The sequence below is a fragment of the Pleurodeles waltl genome, chromosome 10 (assembly GCF_031143425.1).
Source record: "Pleurodeles waltl isolate 20211129_DDA chromosome 10, aPleWal1.hap1.20221129, whole genome shotgun sequence".
NCBI classification, from domain to species: domain Eukaryota; kingdom Metazoa; phylum Chordata; class Amphibia; order Caudata; family Salamandridae; genus Pleurodeles; species Pleurodeles waltl.
The window spans coordinates 476,885,155-476,910,554 of record NC_090449.1 but is presented as its reverse complement, the minus strand read 5'-3'; the positions used below and the strand labels follow the sequence as shown (position 1 = coordinate 476,910,554).

Sequence of the window (25,400 nt, the reverse complement as noted above, 5' to 3'; positions counted from 1 at the left end):
TCGTTGGATGAAACAGTTGCAGTTGCAAAGCGTGTTGAAGACACCTTCCGTTACGTTGAAGAATTAGGAAAGAGGGATGTGGGGAATGTGTCTGTGCAGGTGATTGACAAAGAGAAAGGTAACAAGGAATTTGCAAAGAGAAAACTCTTGAAGAGATGTTATAGGTGCGGGAGTACAAAGCATCTGGTGTCTACTATAAATTGTCTGGCTATAGAAGCCAAATGTTTTAAATGCGATGAGAAGGGTCATTTTTCTAAAGTTTGCAACCAAAAGGGAATGCAAAAAAAGAAGAAAAGTGTAAATGTAATTCACCAAGATGACAAGGGGATAGTGCAGCATGATGAGGAAGAAAATAGTCAGATAGAGGTATTTATGCTGAATGATGTTGCAGGAAATGTAACTGAAAAAACATTTTTGGTGCTGGGGGACACTCAGTACAGACCGCCAAAATGCATGGTACAAATTAATGGTGTGTTGGTTAACATGTCGGTGGATTCGTGTTCTCCATATACGTTGATCGATAAATAGACTTGGCACAGTCTGGGCCAAGGTAGTTTATCCAAGGCGGAAGTCAAACTGGTAGGTTACCGTGGAAATGAAATACCCATTTTGGGATGTTTCCATGGTACATTGGCGTTTAAACACAGAAAAATAGCATCTTGGGTGTACGTGGTAGAGAGGGGTTGATGTTTGTTGGGATGGAATGAGCAGAGAGAATTGAAGGTGTTGTTGGACCTTAACTCGGTAGAACAAGTTTTATCTCAGGTTTTGACTGTTTCCAATGGTCAAAATCATTTTGAGAGAGGGTGCAACACCGAGAGTACACAAAGTAAGGAGTGTACCTGTGGTACTGAAAGCGGCATTAAAGGCTGAACTAGAGAGATTGTTGAAGTTGGATGTTATAGAGGATATAGAGTCATTGGAGTGGTTAAGTCTGGTTGTGTTGGCTCGGAAACCCAATGGTAGTATCAGAATGTGTGTGGACTTGAGAGATTTGAACGACAACATTTGGATTGATAGGCATTATTTGCCAAACATTAATGAACTATTGGCTGGGGTTCAAGGGGGTAAAGTGTTCTCGACGTTGGACTTATCGAACGCTTACCACCAAATAATGTTGCACCCGGACTCAATCTCACGTCTTTTATCACACCAGATGGAGGGTTCAGATTCAAGCGCATGCCGTTTGGTCTTGAGTCTGCCTTTGCTGTGTTTCAAAGAGTCATGCAAAGTTTACTAAGAGAGGTTGAGAACGTGAGGTTTTTTCAGGATGATGTGTTGGTGTGGGTGGAAGATTCGGATGAGCATGATGGTGTAATGAGGAAAGTGTGTCAAATTTTGGAGGAGGTTGGATTGACGGTGGAGTTAAGTAAATGCAAGTTTGGGTGTTCCGTTGTAGAGTATCTGGGACATACTATCTCTGGTAGTGGAATATAAAGTTGTTGGAAGCAATTGAGAAAGTGCCTAGTCTGGGGAAAAAGGATCAATTGAGATCATTCTTAGGTTTGGCAGAATATTACACGAACTTTGTAAAAAAGTTTGCTGATGTGGCGCAACCGTTGCGTGAGTTAATGAAGAAGAGTCAAAAGTATGTTTAGACGGAGGAGTGTCAGCGTGCATTTGAGGAACTTAAGAGGTGCATGATTGGCGCTGTAGAGTTGAAAACCTTTGTAGCTCAGAGGTTCACTATTGTAGCAACAGATACTAGTATGCATGGATTAGGTGCTGTGGTGATGCAAGTGCATGATGGGAGGGAGCATGTGGTGGCATTTGCATCAGGAGCATTGAAGGGTGGCGAGAGTACATATTCTGCAATAGAAAAGGAAGCACTTGCATGTTGGTGAGTTGTCCAATATTTCAGGAATTATGGTGGTCATTACGACCCTGGCGGATTACGTCCGCCAGGGCCGCGGGACGCGGTGGCACCGCCGACAGGCCGGCGGTGCCCCGCGGGGCATTCTGACCGCGGCGGCTTAGCCGCGGTCAGAGAAGGGAAACTGGCGGTCTCCCGCCGGTTTCCCGCTGCCCCCAAGGAATCCTCCAAGCCGGCGCAGCTTGCTGCGCCGGCTTGGGGATTCCGACTCCCCCTCCCGCCATCCAGTTCCTGGCGGTTCTCCCGCCGGGAACCGGATGGCGGGAGGGGGAGTCGCGGGGCCCCTGGGGGCCCCTGCAGTGCCCATGCCAACGGCATGGGCACTGCAGGGGCCCCCGTAAGAGGGCCCCAAAATGTATTTCACTGTCTGCCTTGCAGACAGTGAAATACGCGACGGGTGCAACAGCACCCGTCGCACCTTCCCACTCCGCCGGCTCGATTACGAGCCGGCATCCTCGTGGGAAGGGAGTTTTTCCCTGGGCTGGCGGGCGGTCTTTTGGAGACCGCCCGCCAGCCCAGGGAAAAACTCATAATACCCTCCGCGGTCTTCTGACCGCGGAGCGGTATTATGGAGGGCGGAATTCTGGCGGGCGGCCTCCGCCGCCCGCCGGAATCGTAATGAGGGCCTATGTATGGGGAAGAAAGTTTGAATTGCGAATGGACATAGACCACTTATTGATTTATTCACAACCAGAGGGGCCAGTCAGGCATCATCTAGAACTGAAAAGTGGTTGTATCGCTTGCAAGAACATACATTCATTGTTAAATATGTTCCAGGAGTGAGGAATGTGAATGCGGATTGTCTGTCAAGGTTACCGTCGGTGAATACCAGTGAAGAAGATGATAAGGATTGGCTGGTGGCGGATATTCGTGATTCAAAAATTAAAGCGATATCAGAAGACATGTGGAAGACTGCTGTTGCAGAAGATGTGGAAATGCAAATGTTGAAGGAAAATTTGGATAAACCATGGCACATGTTGGATGGGAGTGTGAGTAGGTTGGCGAATTACAATAATGTATGGTCAGAGCTGTCTGAGCAAGATGGAGTTGTGAGAAGGGGGGACAAACTGATTGTACCTAATAGTTTGAGAAAGCAGGTATTGGAAATCTTGCATGAGGGGTATGGGGGCATGTCAGCTATGAAAAGGCTACAGAAGATTTTTGGTGGCCGGGTTTGGATCGAGATGTGGAACGATTTGTGAGAAATTGCATGAGTTGTGCTTGCAGTGACAAAACACATAAATGTGAAAGGGCTCTGGTTATATCGGTACCGTTCCCGATTGAACTGTGGAAGAAAGTGGGGATGGATGTGTGTTGTTCATTTGAATTTGGTGGCAGTGGGAAGTGTAATGCCATGGTGATGATGGATTGTTATTCCAAGTGGCCGGAGGTGAGTGTGGTTAAAGATGTTAAATCAGGAGCTGGCATTGAGTTTTGTGAAGAGGTCTGGAGAAGGGAGGGGTATCCTGAAGTACTTATCACAGATAATGGGCCCCAATTCACGTCGAAGGAGTTTAGTAGCTATTTGGAAAGTTGTGGTGTCAAGCATATCAAGACGGCTGTAGCTCATCCCAGGTAAAAATGGCCTTGTAGAAAGGTTTAACAGGGCGCTAAATGAAAATGTACAGTTGTCACTTCAAAGTGGTTTGGATTGGAGGAGAGAAATAAAAAAATTACTGTGGAGTTATCGTACCACCCCACATTCCCTTACGATGGAAACTCCTTTCATGTTGTTGAAAGGAAGGAAACCTTGTACCATTGCTATACCAGGATGGATGGGGAGAGCTGGTAAAGGAAAGAGAAGTTATTGAGTCGAGTGAAAAAGGTGCAAGAGAAGTATGATGGAGTGAGGTAAAGAGAGGCCCGTTTGTGGAAGGAGACTGGGTGCGAACCAGAATATGTGATGGTAACAGGAAAGGTTTATCGAAGTGTTCAATGCCTAAACAGGTGATTGGTGTGAGGAGCTATACAGTAGTGTGATTTTGGATGATGGAAAGAGGTGGAGTACAGAGAGTGTGGTGAAGTGTAATAAAGGCGAGTTGCAGAAAAGTGGTGATGGTGGTGATGGAAGTGTGGTGAAGGTTGATGAAAATGTACGGATGGAGAAGAGATTGAGAAGGAAGCCGAGTTATTTAAAAGAATATTATACCGACTGAGTACGTTATTCTAGTTTTTTTTATAAGCTCAATTTACTTGTGAGATTATCTTACTGTCTAGTTTCTTGTATATGTTTCATGTTTATTATGATAATGTAATTTTTTTTTGTTTTGTTACGAAAGGGGAAATGTTGTATTGCATGATAGAACTAGAACATAGGAATTTAGAATGTTATTGGTTGCCTTGGCTATGAGGGTGGAATGTAAAAGCTTTTAGAAAGACAATGTTGGCAGTCGGTGGTACGGCTTTGCCAGAGTTGGATACAGGAACCTGATTGCTGTAATATTGGTGAAATAAAGCAGAAAAGAAAGAAGACGAAGCAGTGTCATCTTTTCACTAGTAACACCCTCCCACCCTCTGTTGCCTCTGTTGTTGTCAGCTTGTGCCAGATCTCCCCTCTGTGTTTCACCTCGTCTGTTTTCCTTCCGTGTTGCATCTCGCAATAAACATAAAGCAACATGTCTAAAAGTGAAAAATTGCTATGATGTGGCAAACGCTGCCCGCGTCATAGTGCGTTTTCGCCCACACACCCCTTCAGTGCACTATGATGCACCTGCACCCAGAGCTGGCTCTGACATTGTATTATTTTGCACTTCTTGTCATGCTGCGCAGCAGGCGTTCTGCTGTACAACATGGCTAAAAAGCATTAACATAGCCAATAGTTTTCTCATTGGCGACCCCTATTGGCTTTGCCAATACTTGTTACTCTACACGCTCCAACCACTACCATGCCCTTCACTGTCCTTCTCATCAGATAGTCTGAAAGAAGATATTCCTTGCCTCAGTTATCTCGACGTTGAGTGGGTCACCGATGACTGAGCCGTCCTCCTGCCTGTAGCCGGCATAACGAATTAATTGGCTGTTCCAGATGCGGAAGTCACTCTGTCCATCCGTTCTTTGAGGGAAGATAGTGATGGCTGACCTGTTAAATGCAAGTAGAAGCATGGTCATGACAGTTTGTGATTGACGCTTACAAACCCTATTCCATAAAGATTGTCTGGATGCAGTGATGGGAAGAATAGCAGTATAAGAGGAGGGGATAGGAATGAGCAAGCAGGTGACACAACTTGAGATGAACTCACTGAAAAGCAAACACAAAATACCAGCAGGTCAGTGTCTTGTCCTATATTTTCCTGGATCTAGCATTCCTACCCTTAGCCTCAATAGTCATCAAGGCCTTCCTACAAATGTCTTCTCAGGTGTCAAAAAGGCCTGCCCCTAACTATTTGGAAGCAACAAGGAGGCTATTGATAGCCTAAGGGTGGACCAAGGGGAGAACCCTAGAACCCTGGGATATCAATGCGTGCCAAAGTAACAAGATTTCCCTTCTGCTATCCCTGGTATTTTCATGAATCAACAACCTATCGGTTGTAAAGCAAACTGAAAAGAAGGCCAATTAAGTATTTGATGTTATGGCTCTCAGTCAATTGCAGCCCCACATTTGCTGCAGTTGTCCCTTGGTGTGTCTTATTTGCAACAGATAATGGGATCCCACTTTTACCCTTACAAATACACTTTTACTCAACATACCAATACTTAGGTTACTGAGCCATGGCCTTGAATCAGTGGATAAAAAGGATACTGAGAGGGGACTCTGACCCCCTTAAAGGAACACGTTCTGACCGGCTGCATAGAGTTGTTAAATCGAGAGGCTACTGATGTGCTGGATTTACCCAGTGAAAACTAATGTTATGGATTCCACTAGTTCACCACTGTGAACGTGGAGGATGCTGAGCCACTGTCTCCATGACTCCCAGTAAGGAGGAAAGTCAGGATGAAAGTGCCAGTGGTCCTCATACCTAGCATGATATCTGACCTATCTCCTCCAAATTCTGGACTTTCACACTCAAAGTAGGTATGTCTCCTGTAATAGTCTGAAACTTTTCAGCAAATCCTTCTGTTTCAGAACCACTGGCTTTAAATGATATACAGAACTCCTACTAATTCTAGTAATACAGATACTTGTGTTTTAATATAATGTAAGGTGGATTTGTAGAGTGCTGCTTGTCACCTGTGAGGGTATCCAGGTGCTCAGTAGGTGAGAGTAGGGTTGTGGTGAGGCTGGGCCTGAGTACAGGCAGTCTTGATGGTCCTGCAAGAGCACTAATTGAAAAGCCAGGCCTTCAGTTTCTTGCAAAATTCGAAAAGTGAGGAAGAGGCCCTGATCTGTTGGGGGAGGTCGTTCCAGTATTTGGCAGCTTGATAGGAGAATGATTGATCTCCCGTTCTGCTTCAGTGGATGCAGGGTGTGTGCGCAAGTGATGCTGAGCGAAGTTTTCAGGTGGGTTGGTGAAAGTGAAGCCAGTGATTGAGGTATGAGGGTCCTGTGTTGTGTAATGACTTGAATGGATGTATGAGAAGTTTGAACTGGCAGAGCTTTTGGATGGGAAGCCAGTGGAGCTCTCTGAAGAGTGGTGTGAGTTCCGCATGGGAGGTCAAGGGCGTTGTGGATCATTTGAAGTCTGTGAAGAAGATGGGTCGGGATGCTGACATAGAGTGCATTACTATAGTCCAATCTGCTTGTGATTAGGGCCTGTGTGATAGTAAGTCTGGTGTCCAGTGGAAGGCACTTGAAGATTTTACATAACATGCTGAGGATGTGGAAGCTTGAGTAGGTGACAGCAATGACCTGGGAGTTTATAGAGAGGATGGTGTTTAGGATGAGACCTAGATTCCTTGCATGGTCGGTTTAGGTGAGTGTGCGTCTGAGTTTGGTGGGCTTTCAGGTGGAGTCCCAAGGTGAGCTCTTACTCCCAAAGATCAGAACTTCATTTTTGTCGGTGTTAAGCTTGAGGCACTTTTCTTTCAACCAACTGGCCACTCTGGTCATGCATAGTTTGTAGTTTGTCTTGGTGGTGAGGGTGTCATCTGAGAAGGAAAAAATCAGCTAGGTATCGTCAGCGTAGAAGATGATGTTGATTCCATGGGATCTAATTATGTTAGCCAGTGGAGTCATGTACATTTTGAAAAATGTGAGGCTGGGTGATGATCCATGTGGGACTGTGCATATAAAGTACTTGGATTCTCATATGAACAACGTGAACCTGACTCATTGTATTCTTCTGGAGAGGAAGGAAGCTATCCATTTGAGGTGCTGGTCCTTGTATTCCCACTGAGTGTAGTCTGGTGATAAGTGTGTGGTGGGAGATGGTATCAAAAGCAGCACAGAGGGCCAAGAGCATGAGGGCATTTGTCTGTCCAAGGTCGAGGATGGGGCATATATAATTTGTGGTAATGATGAAGGCTGTTTCAGTGCTGTGGTTGTTTCAGAATTTAAGGTTTGAGATGTTCTAGGTGGTCAGAGAGTTGACTGTTGATGGTCTTCTCCGGATGGGTCAGTTGTTGCTGAGTACTTCTCGTCAGCTGAGTATTGTTTTGAGAATGGCACTGCATTTGGTGTGTTTCCAGCTATCTGGGAAGCTGGCTGTCTTGAGTGAGGAGATGATGACAGAAGTGAGTTCAGCTCTGTTTGTGGCTCTTCCCAGGTTGTACAACTAGTGGGGACATGGGTCTGTGGGCATCCCTGAATGCACTGCCTTCATTATTGCTGCATTGTCCTTCATGGATAAAGGGTTCCATGCTGTCAGTTGGTAGTTTTTGGTTGAAGAGGTTAGCAGGCTGGGAAGGTGATCAGGGTACGTTGGGGTTTGACGTTGATGTAGATCTTGGCGTTTTTTTAAAGGAGGAGGTTGGAGAGGTTGCTGCAGAGTGCTTGTGTAGGGGTGATGGTGCTGGTTGCAGCTGTTGTGTTGGTGAATTCCTTAATAATAGAGAAACGTTTCTTGCAGTTTTTGGAGCTAGATTTATTTCTGATGGTCAGGGCCTCTTGTTCTCTTTTACTTGATGGTGATAGTGTCTAAGTATGGCCTTGTAGGTGTTTCTTTCAGTGGGTACATGGCTAGTTCTTCATTTCCTTTTGAGTTGTTTGCAAACCTTATTTGTTGGATCCTTTGGGTTTGGTGTTTTTTAGGGGCACCAGGGTATTGGCGCAGTTGTTGAAGATGTTTGTGTTGTTGATGAGGTCACTGGTTGTGTCTCTGTAGTTTAATTGAAGGGAGTTGAGCTGGTCTGTTTCTGTAACTTTTTCCAGCAGATGCTTGGGGTGTTGCTAGCCTCTTTAGGGGTGGTTGGTGGCCCTGTTATGTAGAAGTTGTCAATGGAGTGGTCCATCCATGTGAGTGGAGTGATGTGGCTGACTTTAACCTTGTTGCTGGTGGAGTAGATAGGGTCCAGAGTGTGACTGGCGATGTGGGTAGGACCTTGTGCGAGCTGGGTGAGGCCAATGTTCTGTAGACTTTTGAGCAAGATCGTGAAGTTGGAGTCCGTGGTGCCGCTGACATAAAACTTGAGATCGTCTAGGAGTATGAAGCCTTTGGTGCCGATGGCAAAGGGTGTGGTGAGGTCGATGAGAAGGTTGTTGAAGTGGGTGTGAGGTCCTGGGTGCCGGCAGGGGAGGCTGAGTGGAGGCAGACTTTGATAGTGGTTTTACTGTCTAAAGCTTGAAGTGCATGTGTTTCATAAAAGTGGCATCTGGGTCACTGTGAGAGGTACACTTGATGGTGTCTCTATGGATCATGGTGAGTCCTCCTCTTGGTTTATGTTGTCAGCCTTGGTGCGAGATTTTGCATCCAGTATGGATGGCTGCAGCAATGTCCGGCTCTGTAGTGGGCTTGAGCCAGATTTTACTGAAGAAAAGGAGATCCAGTGCTTTGGAGTCGATGAGGTCCCAAACCTTGGTGGAGTGCTTGCCGACTGAGCGTGTTAAGGAGTGTTAGAAATGTGGTCTTTGGTTGGCAGTCAGGTTACCCCCTGTCCAAGCAAGGACACCAACTTTAGTCAGGGTAAAGGAGAGTCACCCTCAGTTAACCCCAGCTCACTCCCTTGGTAGCTAGGCACAAGCAAGTAGGCTTAACTTCAGAAGCAATGTGTAAACTATTTGTACCAACACACACAGTAATACAGTGACAACACTACAAAATGGATACCACACTAGTTTAGAAAAATAGGTAATATTTATCAAAATCAAACAAGACAAAAACGACAAAAATACACAAGCCAAGATATGAATTTTGAAAAGAATAAGAGTCTTAGGGCCAGATGTAGCAAAACGCCAATATGCGACTTGCAAATTGCGAGTCCCTGCGACTCGCAATTTGCAACTCGCAAATTGGTATGCAGAACGGTGTCTCAGACACCGTCTGCGAGTCGCTATGGGGTCGCAATGACCAACCTCATTAATATTAATGAGGTGGGTCGCAAATTGCGGCCCCATAGCGAGTCTAGGCACTCTCAAACATGGAGGCCTGCTGTAGTCAGCAGACCTCCATGTTCGTGACTGCTTTTAAATAAAGCAGTTTTTTTTTTTTTAAGTGTAGCCCGTTTTCCTTAAAGGAAAACGAGCTACACAAAAAAAAAAAACTAAACCTTTAGTTTCGTATTTTTTAAGGGCAGGGAGTGGTCCCTTGGACCACTCCGTGCCCTGAAAAAATCATTGTGGGTCCATTCACAAAGTTTCCAATTTGAGAGTGGGTTACCATCCACTTCAAGTGGATGGTAACTGCGAATCCATTTGCGACCGCATATGCGGTCGCAAATGGAATTGCATTCCACTCCGAATCGCAAATAGGAAGGGAACACCCCTTCCTATTTGCGATTCTGAAATGCATATTGCGAGTCGGTCCCGACTCGCAATATGCATCTCTGAATAGCAAAGAGGCTTTTGCGCCTCGCAAACGGCGATTTTTGCCGTTTGCGAGGCGCAAACCCTTTGCTACATCTGGCCCAATATCCTTAGAGAATGCTGTTGTTACACAAAGTACCTGGTTATCGTAAAAAATGAAGCAGCACGGGCAAGTGTGCATCAAAAAAGGCCAGTCATGCGTCGATTTCTCACTCACAAGCGAGACCTTGCTTCGATCCTTCTCCGGTTGGGTCGGTGTACATTGTTTCTTCTCTCCTGCAAGAGAGCGATGCGTCGATTCCCAGACAGACACCTCGGGTCCAGGCGGGCTTTGCGTTGATTTTTTCCACCCAGCGATGTTGCGTTGAAATCCAGTCACACTGTGTCAGGAAACCGCGCTGCGTGGGGCTTGCATTCTTATCAGCAGCTGCTGGCGGTGTTGTGCGTTGATTCTCCAGCCACGATGCATCGTCTCCCGGCCACGATGCAGGTGGAGCATCGATTTGAGCCGCAAGGCTGGTTGCGCGTCGTTTATCAGCCGCGTTACGGATGGTGTGTCGAAAGTTTTCCCAGCACGGCTGTCTGTGTGTGGATTTATGTCCTTTTCCACCAGCTTTACCTTTCAAGGTCCCAGAGACAGGTTAGGGCACCACTTGGCAGGGCAGGAGTCTCAGCAGAGAGTCCAGGTGCTGGCAGAGAGAAGTCTTTGATGTCCTTGAGACTTCAACAACAGGAGGCCGGCTCAGTTCAAGCCCTTGGAGATTCTTCACCAGTGGGAAGTCACACAAAAGTCAAACTTTGTCCTCTTTCAGGCAGAAGCAGCTACTTCTGGCCAACCCATTAAAGCACAGTCACAGGCAAAGGGGCAGTACTCCTCCTCCAGCTCTTCAGCTCTTCTCCTTGGCAGAGGTTCCTCTTGGTTCCAGAAGTAATCTGATTTCCAGGGGTTTTGGGTCCAATACTTATACCCCTTTCTGCCTTTGAAGTAGGCCTACTTCAAAGATAAGTCTCTGTTGTTTACAAGATCATGCCTTGCCCAGGCCAGGCCCCAGACACACTCCAGGGGGTTGGAGCTGCATTGTGTGAGGGCAGGCACAGCCCATTCAGGTGTAAGTCACCAATTCTCCCTTTCCCTCCAGCCCAGATGGCTCCACAGGATATGCAGGCTACACCCCAGCTCCCTTTGTGTCACTGTCTAGAGGAGATTCACAAACAGCCCAACTGTCAAACTGACCCAGACAGGCAATCCACAAACAGGCAGAGTCACAGAATGGTTTAAGCAAGAAAATGCCTACTTTCTAAAAGTGGCATTTTCAAACTAACAATCTAAAAACAACTTCACTAAAATATGTTTTTTCAAATTGTCTGTTCAGAGACCCTAAACTCCATATTTCTATCTGCTCCCAAAGGGAATCTAAACTTTAATAATATTTAAAGGCAGCTCCCATGTTAACCTATGAGTGAGATAGGCCTTGCAACAGTGAAAACTGAATTTAGCAGTATTTCACTGCTAGGACATGTACAACACAACAGTACATGTCCCACCTTGAACATACACTTCACCCTGCCCATGGGGCTACCTAGGGCCTACCTTAGGGGTGCCTTATATGTAGACAAAGAGAAGGTTTAAGCCTGGCAAGTGAGTGCACTTGCCAAGTCAAATTGACAGTTTAAAACTGTACATACAGACACTGCAGAGGCAGGTCTGAGCCATGGTTACAGGGCTACTAATGTGGATGGCACAACCAGTGCTACAGGCTCACTAGTAGCATTTGATATACAGGCCCTGGGTACCTCTAGGGCACTTTAATAGGGACTTAATAGTAAATCAAATATGGCAATCATGGATAAGCAAATTTACACAGATAATTTATACAGGGAACACTTACACTTGCACTGGTCAGCAGTGGCGAAGTGCCAAGGGCAAACAAAACAGCAAAAACAGAATCCAGCACACAGAAACAACCTGGGAAACAGAGGCAAAAAGGTCAGGGAGACCACATCAATGATGCCATGTCTAACACGGGTCCCCCCCAGCTGAAATTGGTGAGCAACTACCCAACCTCATGGGAGTTCTCATCACTAATGCAGAAGAATCTGGACAGACCATCAACATTGGAGTGTTCTGTGCTGGGTGGTGTTCCACTGTAAAGTCCATTCCCTGTAGGGAGATTGACCACCTCAACAATTTGGGATTCTCACCCCTTATATGCATCAACCATCTGAGGAGCCTGTAGTCTCTCTGAACCCAGAAGTGACTCTCAAACAAGTAGGGTCTTAGTTTCTTCAATGCCCAGACCACAGCAAAAGCTTCACGCTCAATTGCACTCCACCTACATTCCCTGGGAAGTAACCTCCTGCTAATGCAGGTTACAGGTTGATCTAGGCCCTCTTCATTAAGCTGCGAGAGTACTGCTCCAATACCATGCTCTGAGGCGTCTGTTTGCACAACAAATTGCTTGGAATAGTCAAGTGCCTTCAGCACAAGTTCCGTGCACATGGCTGCCTTCAGGGCATCAAATGCTGTCTGACAAGACTCAGTCCAGATCACATTTCTTGGCTGCTTTTTGGAAGTCAACTCAGTCAAGGGAGCAACAATAGTGCCATACCACTTGACAAACCTCCTATAGTATCTAGTGAGATCTAAAAAGGCTCTCACTTCAGTCTGGGTATTGGGAGGCTTGCAAGCCAGAATGGTATCAATTTGTGGTTGTAGGGGTGCTACCTGGCCACTCCCCACCTGGTGTCCCAAGTACACCACAGAACCCTGCCCTATTTGGCACTTACTTGCCTTAATAGTGAGGCCTGCCTTTTGCAGGGCCTCCAACACTTTACAGAGTTGCTGTAAGTGCTCCTCCCAAGTCAAGATGGATACAGCAATGTTATCCAGGTAGGCTGCACTGAAATCATCCAGCCCAGCCAACACCTGATTGACCAACCTCTGAAAGGTGGCAGGGGCTTTCCTCATCCCAAAGGGCATCACTCTAAACTGGTAGTGCCCATCTGGTGTGGAGAATGCAGGCCTCTCCTTAGCCCCCTAAGTTAGGGCAATCTGCTAATACCCAGAGGTAAGATCAAAGGTAGGTATTTTGCAGCCCCTCATCAGCTTGGGGGATGGGGTGAGCGTCAGTCTTAGTGACCGCATTGTGACCCCTGTAGTCCACACAGAACCGGAGTTCTGGAGTGGTACCAGGAGCAGCAGTTTTTGGGACCAAGACCCCAGGGTTGGCCCAAGGGCTACTGGAAAACTCAATAACCCCTAATTCTAACATCTTAGAAACTTCATCTTTGATGTTCGCCCTAACCTTGTCAGTCACTCTGGAAACTTTATGTTTAACAGGAGGACTATCCCTAGTGTTCACATCATGTGTACACAAGTGTGTGATCCCCGGGATCAAGGAGAACAGGAAGGCAAACTGACCCAACACCTGGCGACAGTCCCTCTGTTGTCCTGGGGTCAGGGAGGAGGAGCGGTTCACACCCACCACAGATCCATCCTTCTCCTTAGCAAGCAGGAGATCAGAAGGAGGCTCACTCTCTTCCTCCACCCAATCAGCTGTTGCTAGGAGCATTGTTAACTCAGTTCGCTCAAAGTGTGGCGTGAGGCGGTTCACATGCAGGACCCTCAAGGGGTTCCTGGGATTCCACTAGTCCACCAGGTAGGTGACTTCACTCTAGCACTCCTCCACCTCAAATGGCCCAATCCACTTGTCCTGGAGTGCCCTACGCTCCACTGGCACCATCACTCACACTTTCTGGCCAGGCTGAAACTCGATCAGCCTGGCATTCAGGTCATACCAGCGTTTCATATCCTCCTGGCTTGCCCTAGGTTCTCTTATGCGAAACCCCTGAAGTGGGCAGTCTGGTTTCTAAGAGTCAGCATGTAACTGAATACATCCTGGGGGGGGTTTACTGGGGGCTTTCTCCAAAGCCTCCTTTACCAGACTCAAAGGTCCCCTGACAGGGGGGCCATACAAAAGCTCAAAAGGACCAAATCCAAACCCTTTTTGAGGCACCTCTCAGTAGGCGAACAGAAGGCAGAGCAAAAGGACCTACCACTTATGCCTCAAAGGCTCTGACAGGCCCATAATCATGCCCTTCAAGGTGCGGTTGAACCTCTCAACCAGACCATTGCTTTGGGGCTGGTAGGAAGTGGCAAACTTATACGTTAACCCACACTCCCTCCACAGAGACTTCATATATCTTGATATGAAGTTGGTACCCCTATCAGATACCTCTTCCCTGGGGAACCCCATGCGAGTAAAAAGACCCATCAATGCACGTCCCACCACAGGGGCAATTATTGAGCTGAAAGGAATAGCTTCTGGGTACCGGGTGGCATGGTCCACCAAGACCAGGATAAACCTGTTGCCCATGGCTGTCTTGGGATCCAGAGGCCCCATAATGTCAATACCAACCATTTCAAAGGGGGTACTAACTACAGGAAAAGGTGGGCAGAGAGCCTTGCACTTCCCCCCACTCTTGCCACTTGCCTGACAAGTTTGGCAAGACATACAGTGAGCTTGCGAGTGCCTGCGCATTTGGGGCCAGTAAAAGTGGGTGACAAGCCACTCAAAGTTCTTGTCCTGCCCCAAATAACCAGCTAAAGGCACATCATGAGCCAGACCGAGCAGGAAGGCTCTGAAGCACTGGGGTACCACCAGCTGACCAAGGCACAGGAACCTTAGGATCCCTATGTAGAAGGCTATCCTCCCAGTAAATCAAATGTGATCCAGGCTCCCTGCCAGATGCCTGGTCTGCAGCCTGCTGCCGCAGCCCTCCAGAGTAGGGCATACTTTCTGTGCCTCACAGAATGCCTCCCTGGTGAGCCCCCCTTCCTGCTGCCACTATGACAGCTCATCCCCCACCCAGGTCAGCCACCTGTTCCCCTGTAGGCTTCAGGGCCTCCACCTCAGGTTCAGCCTCCTCCTGGACTGTGCGAACTGTTGGAACCGGTTTCCTTCACCCCCTGCCCTTCCTCCTTCTGGCAGACACCTGGGCCACTCTTTCAGGCTCACAGGGTGCCATGGACCAGGTAGACACACCCACCCACCCACCCAGGCAGACCCAATATCTCCAAGTTTGACCTGCGTTCCACCTCATTCCAAGGGAATCCTCCAGGTCATTGCCAAGCAAACAATCCACAGGCATGGTTGGACTCACACCTACTTTCAAGGAACATGAAACCCCCCCATTCAAAGGGAACCTTTGCCACTCTGCACAGGTGCTCTGAGTTGTCCACTGCAACTACTTAGTGAAGTACACAGCGACCTATCTGCTCTTCAGACACCAGGTGACTCCTCACTGTAGTCACACTGGCTCCTGTGTCTCTCAGAGCCTCCACCCTCTGTCCATTGATGGTCACCCACTGCCTGTACTTTTTAATGTTTCAGTCACTAGGGTTCTCTGGACCATCTCACTGTCCCCTAGTGAAACAAGGGTCATCTCAGCTGGCTCCCACCCACCTGGAACCAACTCCTTCCTAAGCGCTACACTGGCCAAAACCTGTGACTGAGCACCAGTGGGTGCCGGTGTCCACATGGAACATTTGGGGTTCCACCTGATGTGACCCTCCTGATCACATGCAAAGCACTTGCAGGGACCCTTCTCAGCAGGTTTCCCTGTAGAGACCCATGGTTTCATTTCTGCTTGGGTTTGGGATTCCTTACCCTTGGAACTAGGTTGGGGCCCCTTAGAGAACTCCCCCTGTTTACCCTTCCCCCCACTTATTCTGATGGGGACCCTGCCCACCCCTGGCAAGGTCTCCCCCAAACCTCTTTTGGACCCTGGTGTTCTCCCAACAGTCCGCTTCCTGTGCAAGCTTCCTGGGGTCAGTCAGCTTGCTGTCAATCTGGTGCTGACGCAGCTCTGGAAAACTAGGACTATACAAATGCTCCCAAGCAATCAAATTGTACAGCCCCTCAAAGGTTGTTACCTTACTGCCCTTCACCCAACCATCCAGTGACCTGCAAAAGGAGTCAACACATAGCCAAGTTTGGGATTCTTTCTTTTTGTAGGACCTAAACTTGTCCTTATACTGCTCAGGGGTCAGACCATACCTTGTGAGTAGGGGGTCCTCCATGATAGTGTAGGTGAGCCCCTGGGGATCCCCTAAGGATGTCAGGGTCTCCCTCCCCTCTACCTCAAAGTGCTTCCACAGACCCACCCCCAATGTGTTTCGGGGACCAAGTTTATGTGGAGAGCAGACTCATAACCCTTAAACCACAAATACATTCCACCCTCCCTTATGTAATCCTTCATCAGATCTTTAGGAATGTGTACCCACCTCTCTGGCTGCACTGAGGTACTACTGCCACCATCTCTACTAGACTGGCTCCTTTGATCCAGCTCCCTCAAGCTAAGCTCATGAGCTAGAAGTATCTTCTTCTCCTCAATGGCCATCCTTCTCTCTTCCCTCTCCCTCTACATTTTGAACCTGAGCTTCTCTAGCTCCAGTTGGTATTCCCTCACTGCCTGTCTGACCTGCAACTCTTCAGGAGTAAGGCCCTCGGTGGACACACTGCTATCTGCCCTGGAGGCCCTCCCCCGAGGCAGAACAGGTACATCTACTATTACATCCTCAACATTTTGCACCTCCTTACCCCATCCTCTGTGTGCCCCTCAGCCTCCTTGGCTGTCACCCAGGCCCTCAGTGCCTTATGCAGCTCCTCCTTCCTGGTGGAGCCCTTAATGGGACAGGCAAGATCCTTACAAAACTGCTTCAGCTGAGCCACTGTGTAACTCTCCAGTTTCCCAATCAGTATTTCCAAAAAATCAAGAGGTCACCAAAAATATGGAAGCAGGAAAAAAGTCCAAAAAGAGAAAAAGCAAAATCACAAAGACAATAGTATGTGGTCTGCACTGAGAACAGTAGTGTATACTTAATCACTGTATGTCAAGTACAAATACAAGTCCAATCCAAACCGCTGATCACCAATGTAAGAAATTAGGTCTTTGGCTGGCAGTCAGGTTACCCCCTGTCCAAGCAAGGACCCTCACTCTAGTCAGTGTAAAGGAGAATCACCCTCAGTTAACCCATGCCCACCCCCTTGGTAGCTTGCCACGAGCAGGCAGGCTTAACTTCAGAAGCCATGTGTAAAGTATTTGTACCAACACACACAGTAATACAGTGACAACACTACAAAATTGACACCACACCAGTTTGGAAAAATAGGTAATATTTATTAAATCAAACAGGACCAAAAAGACAAAAATCCAACATAACACAAGTCGAGATATGAATTTTAAAAAAAATAAGAGTCTTAATTGTTAGAAAACAGTGAGAATACCGTTGTTACACAAAGTACCTGGTTAGCTTAAAAAATAAAGCCGCACGGGCGAGTGTGTGTTGAGAAAAAACAGCAATGCGTCGATTTCTCATTCACAAGCGTGAACGTGCGTTGTTCCTTTTCCAGTCGGGTCTGCGTGCGTCATTTCTTCTCTTCCGCAAGAGAGCGATGCGTCAACTCCTAAACGGGCACCTCAGGCCCGGGCATGCTTTGCATTGATTTTTCACACCCAGCGATGTTGTGTTGAAATCCGGTCGCATGGTGTCAGGAAACAATGCTGCGTGGGGCTTTCATTGTTATCAGCACCTGCTAGCGGGTGTTGTGTGTCGTTTCTCCAGCCACGATGCGTCAATCCTCCAGCCACAATGCAGGCGGAGCATTGATTTTAGCCGTGAGGCTGGTGGCGCGTTGTTTATCAGCCACGTTGCAGATGGTGTGTCTAAAGTTTTCCCCACACGATGGTCTGTTCGTGGATTTCTGTCCTTTTCCACCAGCTTCACCTTTCGACGGCCCAGAGTCAGGTTAGGGCACCACTTAGCAGGGCAGTAGTCTCCGCAGAGAGTCCAGGTGCTGGCAGAGAGAAGTCTTTGATGTCCCTGAGACTTCAACAACAGGAGGCAGGCTCAGTTCAAGCCCTTGGAGATTCTTCACCAGCGGGAAGTCACACAAAAGTCAGTCTTTGTCCTCTTTCAGGCAGAAGCAGCTACTGCAGGCCAACCCAGTAGGCACAGTCACAGGCAGAGGGGCAGTACTCCTCCTCCAGCTCTTCAGCTGTTCTCCTAGGCAGAGGTTCCTCTTGGTTCCAGAAGTAATCTGATTTTCAGAGGTGTTGGTTCCAATACTTCTACACCTTTCTGCCTTTGAAGTAGGCCTACTTCAAAGAGAAGTCTCTGTTGTTTACAAAATCCTGCCTTGCCCAGGCCAGACCCCAGACACACACCAGGGTGTTAGAGACTGCATTGTGTGAAGGCAGGCACTGCCCATTCAGGTGTAAGTGACCACTCCTCCCCTCCAGCCCAGATGGCTCATCAGGCTATGTAGTCTACACCCCAGCTACCTTTGTGTCACTGTTTAGAGGATATTCACAAACAGCCCAACTGTCAAACTGAGCCAGACAGGCAATCCACAAACAGACAGAGTCACAGAATGGTTTAAGCAAGTAAATGCCTACTTTCGAAAAGTGGCATTTTCAAACTAACAATCTAAAACCCAACTTCACTAAAAGATGTATTCTCAAATTGTGAGTTCAGACACTCTAAACTCCAAATTTCTATCTGCTCCCAAAGGGAATCTGTGCTTTAATAATATTTAAAGGCAGCTCCCATATTAACCTATGAGAGAGATAGGCCTTGCAACAGTGAAAACTGAATTTAGCAGTATTTCACTGTTAGGACATGTAAAACACATCAGTGCATGCCCCACCTTTAACATACACTGCACCCTGCCCATGGGGCTACCTAGGGCCTACCTTAGGGGTGCCTTACATGTAGAAAAGGAAAGATGTAGGCCTGGCAAGTGGGTCGAATTGGCAGTTTAAAACTGCACACACAGACACTGCATTGGCAGGTCTGAGCCATGATTACAGGGCTACTAGTGTGGATGGCATGGCCAGTGCTGCAGGTCCACTAGTAGCATTTGGTATACAGGCCCTGGGCACCCCTAGGACACTTTACTAGGGACTTACTAGTAAATCAAATATGCCAATCATGGAAAAGCCAATTTACACATATAAGTTTTACATGGAACACTTACACTTTAGCACTGGTCAGCAGTGGTAAAGTATCCAGAGCAAACAAAACATCAAAAACAGAGTCCAGCACACAGAAACAACCTGAGAAGCAGAGGCCAAAAGTTAGGGGAGACCACACCAATGATGCCAAGTCTAACAAGGAGCATGGGGGCGTGGCCAAGATGGCGGCGTGAGTGGACGTGTTCGTCCGAGCTCCGCCGCCCTGGCCCCAGAACACTGACGCGCGGCCCAGCAGGGGGTTGGCCCAAGACCCCCAGGGACGGTGAGCGATGCCACGGACCTGACGGTGCCCAGTGGAGACCTGGGAACAGGCGGTACCGCGAAGCCCGGACGAGGAGCGGCCGGCCTCGGCCTGCGCCCGAGGCTGCCGAGTGCTCCTTGCAGCGGACCGAGCCGCATGGCGGGCCCTGATCCGGCTGCTCCCTTGGAGGTGGAGCCGCGGAGGTGGAGGCCCAGGAGGGCGGCGCTGGGCCCAGGATGTGGTGAGGGCAGCGCCGGGGCCTGAGGAGCTAAGAGTCGTGGGAGCCTCGTGAGATGGAGGCGCCCTGCATGCTGGGCTTTTCCTGAGGGTCGGGTGGAGGCGCCCCCCCCAGCTGGACTTTCCTTGATCGACGTGAGGCCTGGAGGTGGCGGCAGCGATACAAGGGTGCATTGGGTCGCTCTGATTTTGAAGTAAGAAGACGCAGGGCTGAGGGGCAGGACTGGGCCCCTAGGTGATGGTTCTGGCGACAGTAGGGCGACGATTGGCAAGAGGAAGCACAAGAGCGCAAGGCCAGTTGCGGTCCTGGGCACAAGGGGCTTCTGGTGGTCAGGTCCCAGAGGGATCCTGAGAAGGGCCCCAGGAGGGCAGCCTGTAAGATTGTGATAACACGCACATGCCATGGCGGTGTCCAAATCTAAGCGGGAGCGATCAGTTAGAGAAATGTTGACCGGGGCCCGCCTGGCACCGGGTGGTGCGGTTGAGGAACCACCGGCGACGAAGTCCCCAGAGATGCGGGCAGAGACGGAGCTGGACGAGAGCTCCCCGGTCACAAAGGGCTTCCTAACTTCCTTGTTTGAATCGCTCTGGAGTGATATCCAGGATCTTCGTAGGGACATTTTTCAAGAGGTGAGAGAGCTGCGAGGTGAGGTTACGTCCCTGGGGGAGCGAGTAGCACAGATGGAGGACGGCGAGATCTCTTGTGGCGAGGAAGTGGCGGGCCTGCAGCAGGAGGTCGTCCGCATCCGGAAGCAGCAGGACCTCCTCCAGATAGCGGTGGAGGATTTAGAAAATCGCTCGAGGAGACATAATATCCGTATCAGAGGGGTCCCGATGGAGGCTGAGTAGGAGGACATTGGAGACTACGTGGTGGGCCTGTTTCGCTCATTACTTGGCCTGGATGAGACCCAGGAGATTACCTTGGACAGAGTTCATCGAGTGGGCCGTGTCGGTGGGGCTGGAGACCGACCACCGGACATTTTAGCCTGTGTCCACAACTATGGGCTTAAAGAGAGTATCTTGCAGCGGGCCCGCAACCTTCAGCAGGTACATTTCAGAGGTCATGAGCTACAATTATTCCAGGACCTCTCTGTACGGACCTTGCAGAGGCGGAGAGAATTTAAGCCCATTACGGAGCACCTGCGAGTGCATGAAGTGTCTTACTCCTGGGGCCATCCGTTCTGCCTTGTCTTCCGGTGGGAGGATCAGCTTCGCCAGGTGAGGTCCATATCGGAGGCCAGTCGGATCTTGGGCCTGGAGGATCCCAGGCAGGATTAGAGCAAAAAGGTGGGCTTGGCTGGCGGGGATCGCCCACGTTGGCGGCGGAAGGAGAAAAGGAGGAAACTACAATGCCCTACGGCTTCGGAGCTGAGGTTGGAGCGGGAATCTGTCTTGAGCAGCGTGGCCACTGGAACTAATGCCTAGGGGAGCGGTGGCCAAGGAGAGATGGACTGCTGATGGTCGCACTATTTTCGGCCCGGTGGCCGCTGAAGAGGGGCCGGGGCCGCGGGGGCGATGGACCTGGTTCGATGAACTTGAGTGGTTCTACAGCCCTGTGGAGACTTTACCTCGTGGAGATGGATGTGCGAGGACTTTTTGGTTGTGAGCACCTGTTGTGCGTACTGGTTGTATGTTGGCGTGTTTCCCTGCGATGCTGGCTTTTGTGTGGAGGTGTGTTCTGGCCCCGGTGTTTGCAGTGCTTGATGGTCCAGTCTGGGGTGTGGTTCTCCCGTGTAGTTTCTCCCTTCTTAACCGCCTTATTCATCTTGAGGTATGACTATTAAATTCATAAGCTTGAATGTCCGGGGGCTTAATAGTCCAACTAAGAGGTTAGCCATCCTTTCGGCCCTAGAGAGGTCGGGAGTCATATCTGCCTCTTGCAGGAGGCACACCTTGTGCAGAAGGACATCTACTGCATGCGTTCTAAGTGGTTCCCTAGGCAATTCTGGTCTTCAGCTTCCTCGAAGCATGTAAGGGTTGCGATATTATTAGTGCGCTCATTCCCCGGGGAAGTGGTGGCAAAATTGCATGAGGTGCAAGGCAGGCTTTTGGCCATAAGGATGAGGTTGGGGGCCTTTTCTTTTACTATTGCTTCCCTATATGCTCCTAATACCCAGCAGGAAGTCTTCCTGAAGCAGGCTCTGACCCCGCTGCTGCACTCGCCGGATGGTGCCATTTTGGTGGGGGGCGATTTTAACCTGGTGATGGATGGTGATCTGGACCGTTCCGGTCACCGCCATGGGCAGACCGGGTACTTGACAGCGGCTGGCCGCCAGTGGCTGGTTGAGTGTGGCTTGGAGGATGTGTGGAGAAGGGCACGCTTAGGGATTATTCCTTTTACTCAGCAGCGACCAAGACATATGCTCGGCTTGACCTCTTCTTGGCTTCGCAAGAGTTCCTTTCCTGAGTTAGGGAGTCGGCGATTGACCCTCGGGCCCTATCGGACCATGCCCTGGTCACTGTAGAAGTTGCTATGACCATGGAGCGGGTGGGGGCGTCGGGGTGGCGATTCAGGGACTCGATGATTCAGAATGTCGCAACAGTGGAGTCGATCCGACGTGCAATAGCGGACTACCTTAGTTTTAATGACGATGGGAGCACCTGCTTGGCGACGCTGTGGGAGGCACTGAAGGCAGTGGTGAGAGGTGAGGTGATGTTGTTGTCTGCTAGGGATAATAAAGCAAGGAGATTGATGAGGGAGGAGCTGGAACAGAGGGTGGCAGTACTGGAACACTCCCATAAACATACGGGTGCCCCTAGAGTCTGGCGGGAGCTGGAGAAGGTAAGGAAGCAGCTGAAACGGCTAGATTGGGACAGGGCAGAGTATGCAGTGGCACGTCTTAAGCACAAGTATTATATTGGGAGTAATAGATGTGGGAAGGTTTTGGCACACCGGTTACAAACGCAACGCGCATCATTGACGATAAAGCTGGTCCGTTCTCCCTCGGGAGCGGAAGCACGAACGAGCGACTGAATTGCGGAGGCGTTCACAGAGTTTTATCGGGGATTGTATGAGGCTGATGATCAGGGTAATGTGGTTCCTGATGCATTTCTAGAGGGTATAGCAATCACTCCCCTAGGCGAGAGGGAGGCTACTAAACTAGATCAACCTGTAAGGCCGGAAGAGGTTATATCAGCAATCTCGCGTTTGCAGGTGGGGAAGTCCCCTGGTCCGGATGGTTTCACGGCTCTTTTTTCTAAGACCTTTTTTGTGTGGAACTTGTACCGATACTAGTGCGGCTTTTCAACTCCTTCCGAGCGATGGGAGTTCTAACAGCCAGTATGTTGGATGCCACTATTGTGGTTATTCCTAAGCCGGGGAAAGACCCCGAGGATTGCGCCTCCTATAGGCCGATCTCGCTCTTGAATATTGATGCCAAATTATTTACAGGAATACTTGCTCATCGCCTTAATTACTACATGCCGGGCCTTGTGGATCCTGACCAAGCGGGTTTTATACCGCACAGACAGTGTAGCGATAATACAAAGCGATTGCTTCATCTGCTGGACAAAACGGATCGTTCACGCAGGGAGGCGCTTTTCCTTTCTATTGACGCCGAAAAGGCGTTCGATAGAGTCCATTGGCCATATCTGTTCAGGGTGCTTGAACGCTTTGGGTTTGGCCAGGGCTTTATGGCATGGATCCGCTGTATCTACCAGGCGCCTTGGGCTGCGGACTGGGTCAATGGGACGCTATCATTGCTGTTCTCAATCCAACGAGGGACTCGGCAGGGGTGTCCGCTCTCACCTCTATTGTTTGCGCTCTATATGGAGCCCCTAGCGCAGCGGCTGCGTGATAGTCCTCAGATCACTGGTGTGAAATTCGGGGGCAATGAACATCTCATTTCCCTGTATGCGGACGACGTGATTCTTACCTTGGCGGAGCCCGCGACTTCGCTGCCTGCGCTAATGGGGATACTTGATGAATTTGACCGGGTCTCGGGATTCCGGATGAATATGCAGAAGTCACAGGCCCTGAGTCGATTTATTAGCGCTGAGCATGAAAGTGACCTGAGGGCCCGATTCCATTTTATATGGTCGTCCTCGCGACTTCCTTATTTGGGGATTGATTTGGCACCTTCCGTTGTTAGAACGGCGACTCTGAACTACACGAAATTGGTTCGGGAGGTGCAGCGAGGTCTGGAGACCTGGGGGAGACTTAAGCTGTCTTGGTTGGGAAGGGTGGCGGCGGTGAAGATGACTATCCTACCACGTGTTCTATATGTGTTCCAGGCGCTTCCCTTGACGCCTCCGCCCGGACGATTGCAACCCTTCAAACAGCGGTTTTGAGATTCATTTGGGAGGGTAGAGTGACGCGTCTTACACGTCGGGTTCTGTACCGCCCCAAGGGGATGGGGGGATTGGCGGTTCCCTGCCTCTTACGATATTTTCAGGCAGCGCAGTTGCGTTTGTTACTAGAGTGGAGTCGCCCGTCTACTGAGAAACATTGGTGCTTCATGGACCAAGCGGTGGCGGGCTCCCATATATGGAAGGAGCCCTGGCTCCGACTCCGGCACAGGGCGAGTGGTCTTTATTCATCCCCGATTACCGAAGTAACGTTGCGTGTATGGGACATGGTGGCTGGTCGATTGGGACTGACGACGTTCCCATCCCCAATGACCCCTCTGGGTGCGAATCCTGACTTTGGACCGGGCTTACAAGTGGAAGCGTTGCGCCGATGGTATGAAGGGGGCTGTAAAAGGGTGGGGTGTCTTTTTGATGAGCAGGGGGTGATCTCCTTTGACCAGATGAGGGAGACATATGGCTCAACAGAGGCAGACAGGATGATGTACTATTAAATACGGCATTGGGCCCTGTTGCCAGCTAATAGAGCATTAATTGAGAGGCCGCTAACGCCGTTTGAAAAATGGCTCCTAGTGAAGAAGGATGATAAACGGGTGATCTCTGAGCTTTATGGAATATTGCAGGGGGAGGGTCGTCCGCCTAAATCTAAAGGTCAGTTGCGATGGTAGAGGGAACTGGAAAGGGAACTGTCTGACGAAGATTGGGATAGCATCTTTTATAGGACACACCACACGGCTTACAACGCTGCAGGCACAAAGACAGCATATAAGGTGGCCTCCTATTGGTACTTCACCCCAGCAAGGATTCACGCTTGGGATTCCACTAAGTCGAGCCTCTGTTGGAGGGGGTGTGGGGGTGGGGGGTACGCTTGTGCACTTACTCTGGCATTGCCCCAAACTTCATAGATACTGGGAGAGTGTTATAGACACTATTGATGCAGCGTTTGGAACTCAGATCCCCAGATTCCCATCGTATATCTTGTTGGGCCTGCCCAACCCACTCACCTTTCCCCTGAGATCATTGAAAGGGCGGCAGATGGCCCTGGCCCTCAATGCGGCGTTGCAGCTGATGCTAGCAATGTGGGGTACTGATAGGATTCCGACATTTACATCATGGCTTCATAAGCTGTGGTTCATTCTCGCTATGGAGAAGCTTACTCTGACCTCACAGCAGCAGGGCGGTGATTTCAGGGACCTGTGGCAACCATTCTTGCAGATCTTATCCACTGAGTTCACGGAGTTGACATGCCCGGCTTACTTGAGAGTGCTGGGTTTGACCTGAGCTTTTCGGAGTGTGTTTGCGGGAGGGATTCCTGGGAGAACCGAGACCATGCAGGGGTAGGGCGGGGGATTCGAGTGATTGCTGTATGGCAGGCCATTTCAGGGAAACAATGTTGGTGTTTTACTAATCATTTCTATGTTGTATATTACCATGCATGGAGATTGCTTCACAATGCAGCACATGATGATGGGTGACCCCTAAGGGGTGGGAGTACATAGAGGAGGTGAGGAGGTGGCCTATTTGGACATGGTTGACCGGGTGTGGATTGCTATGGTCTACCCCCACACTTCCAGACTAGTATCGCTGCATTGTGATTGTCTTATTGTGAAGTGTTTTACTTGACATGTTAATAACTTGAAAATAATAAACAGATTTGATCCATAACAAATAGCATGCATGTGAGAAGGTATTTCTGTGCAGGGTGCATGTTTAGTGCTGTGGGCCCAGTGTGGACTGAGGTACAGCTTGGCAGCAGCGTTTGTGGTGGTACACAGGGTTGAGCAGATGGAGTTTGTCAGTGGTGTAGCTATGGGAGGTGTTTGGACCAGGCTCACTGGTGCTGGGAGTGGCCAGGCAAGGACGGGCGT

The 25,400-nt window shown here is 49.4% G+C and overlaps 1 protein-coding gene across 2 annotated transcripts in view; it reads right to left on the bottom strand.

Moving 5' to 3' along the window:
* NOS3 (nitric oxide synthase 3) overlaps nt 1–25,400 on the bottom strand; it is a 780,913-nt gene that overhangs the window by 429,431 nt on the left and 326,082 nt on the right. For both annotated transcript variants that reach the window (XM_069210763.1, XM_069210764.1), the window contains exon 6: nt 4,811–4,952. In XM_069210763.1, the coding sequence (XP_069066864.1) occupies nt 4,811–4,952 (142 nt within the window). The remainder of the gene's footprint in view (nt 1–4,810; nt 4,953–25,400) is intronic.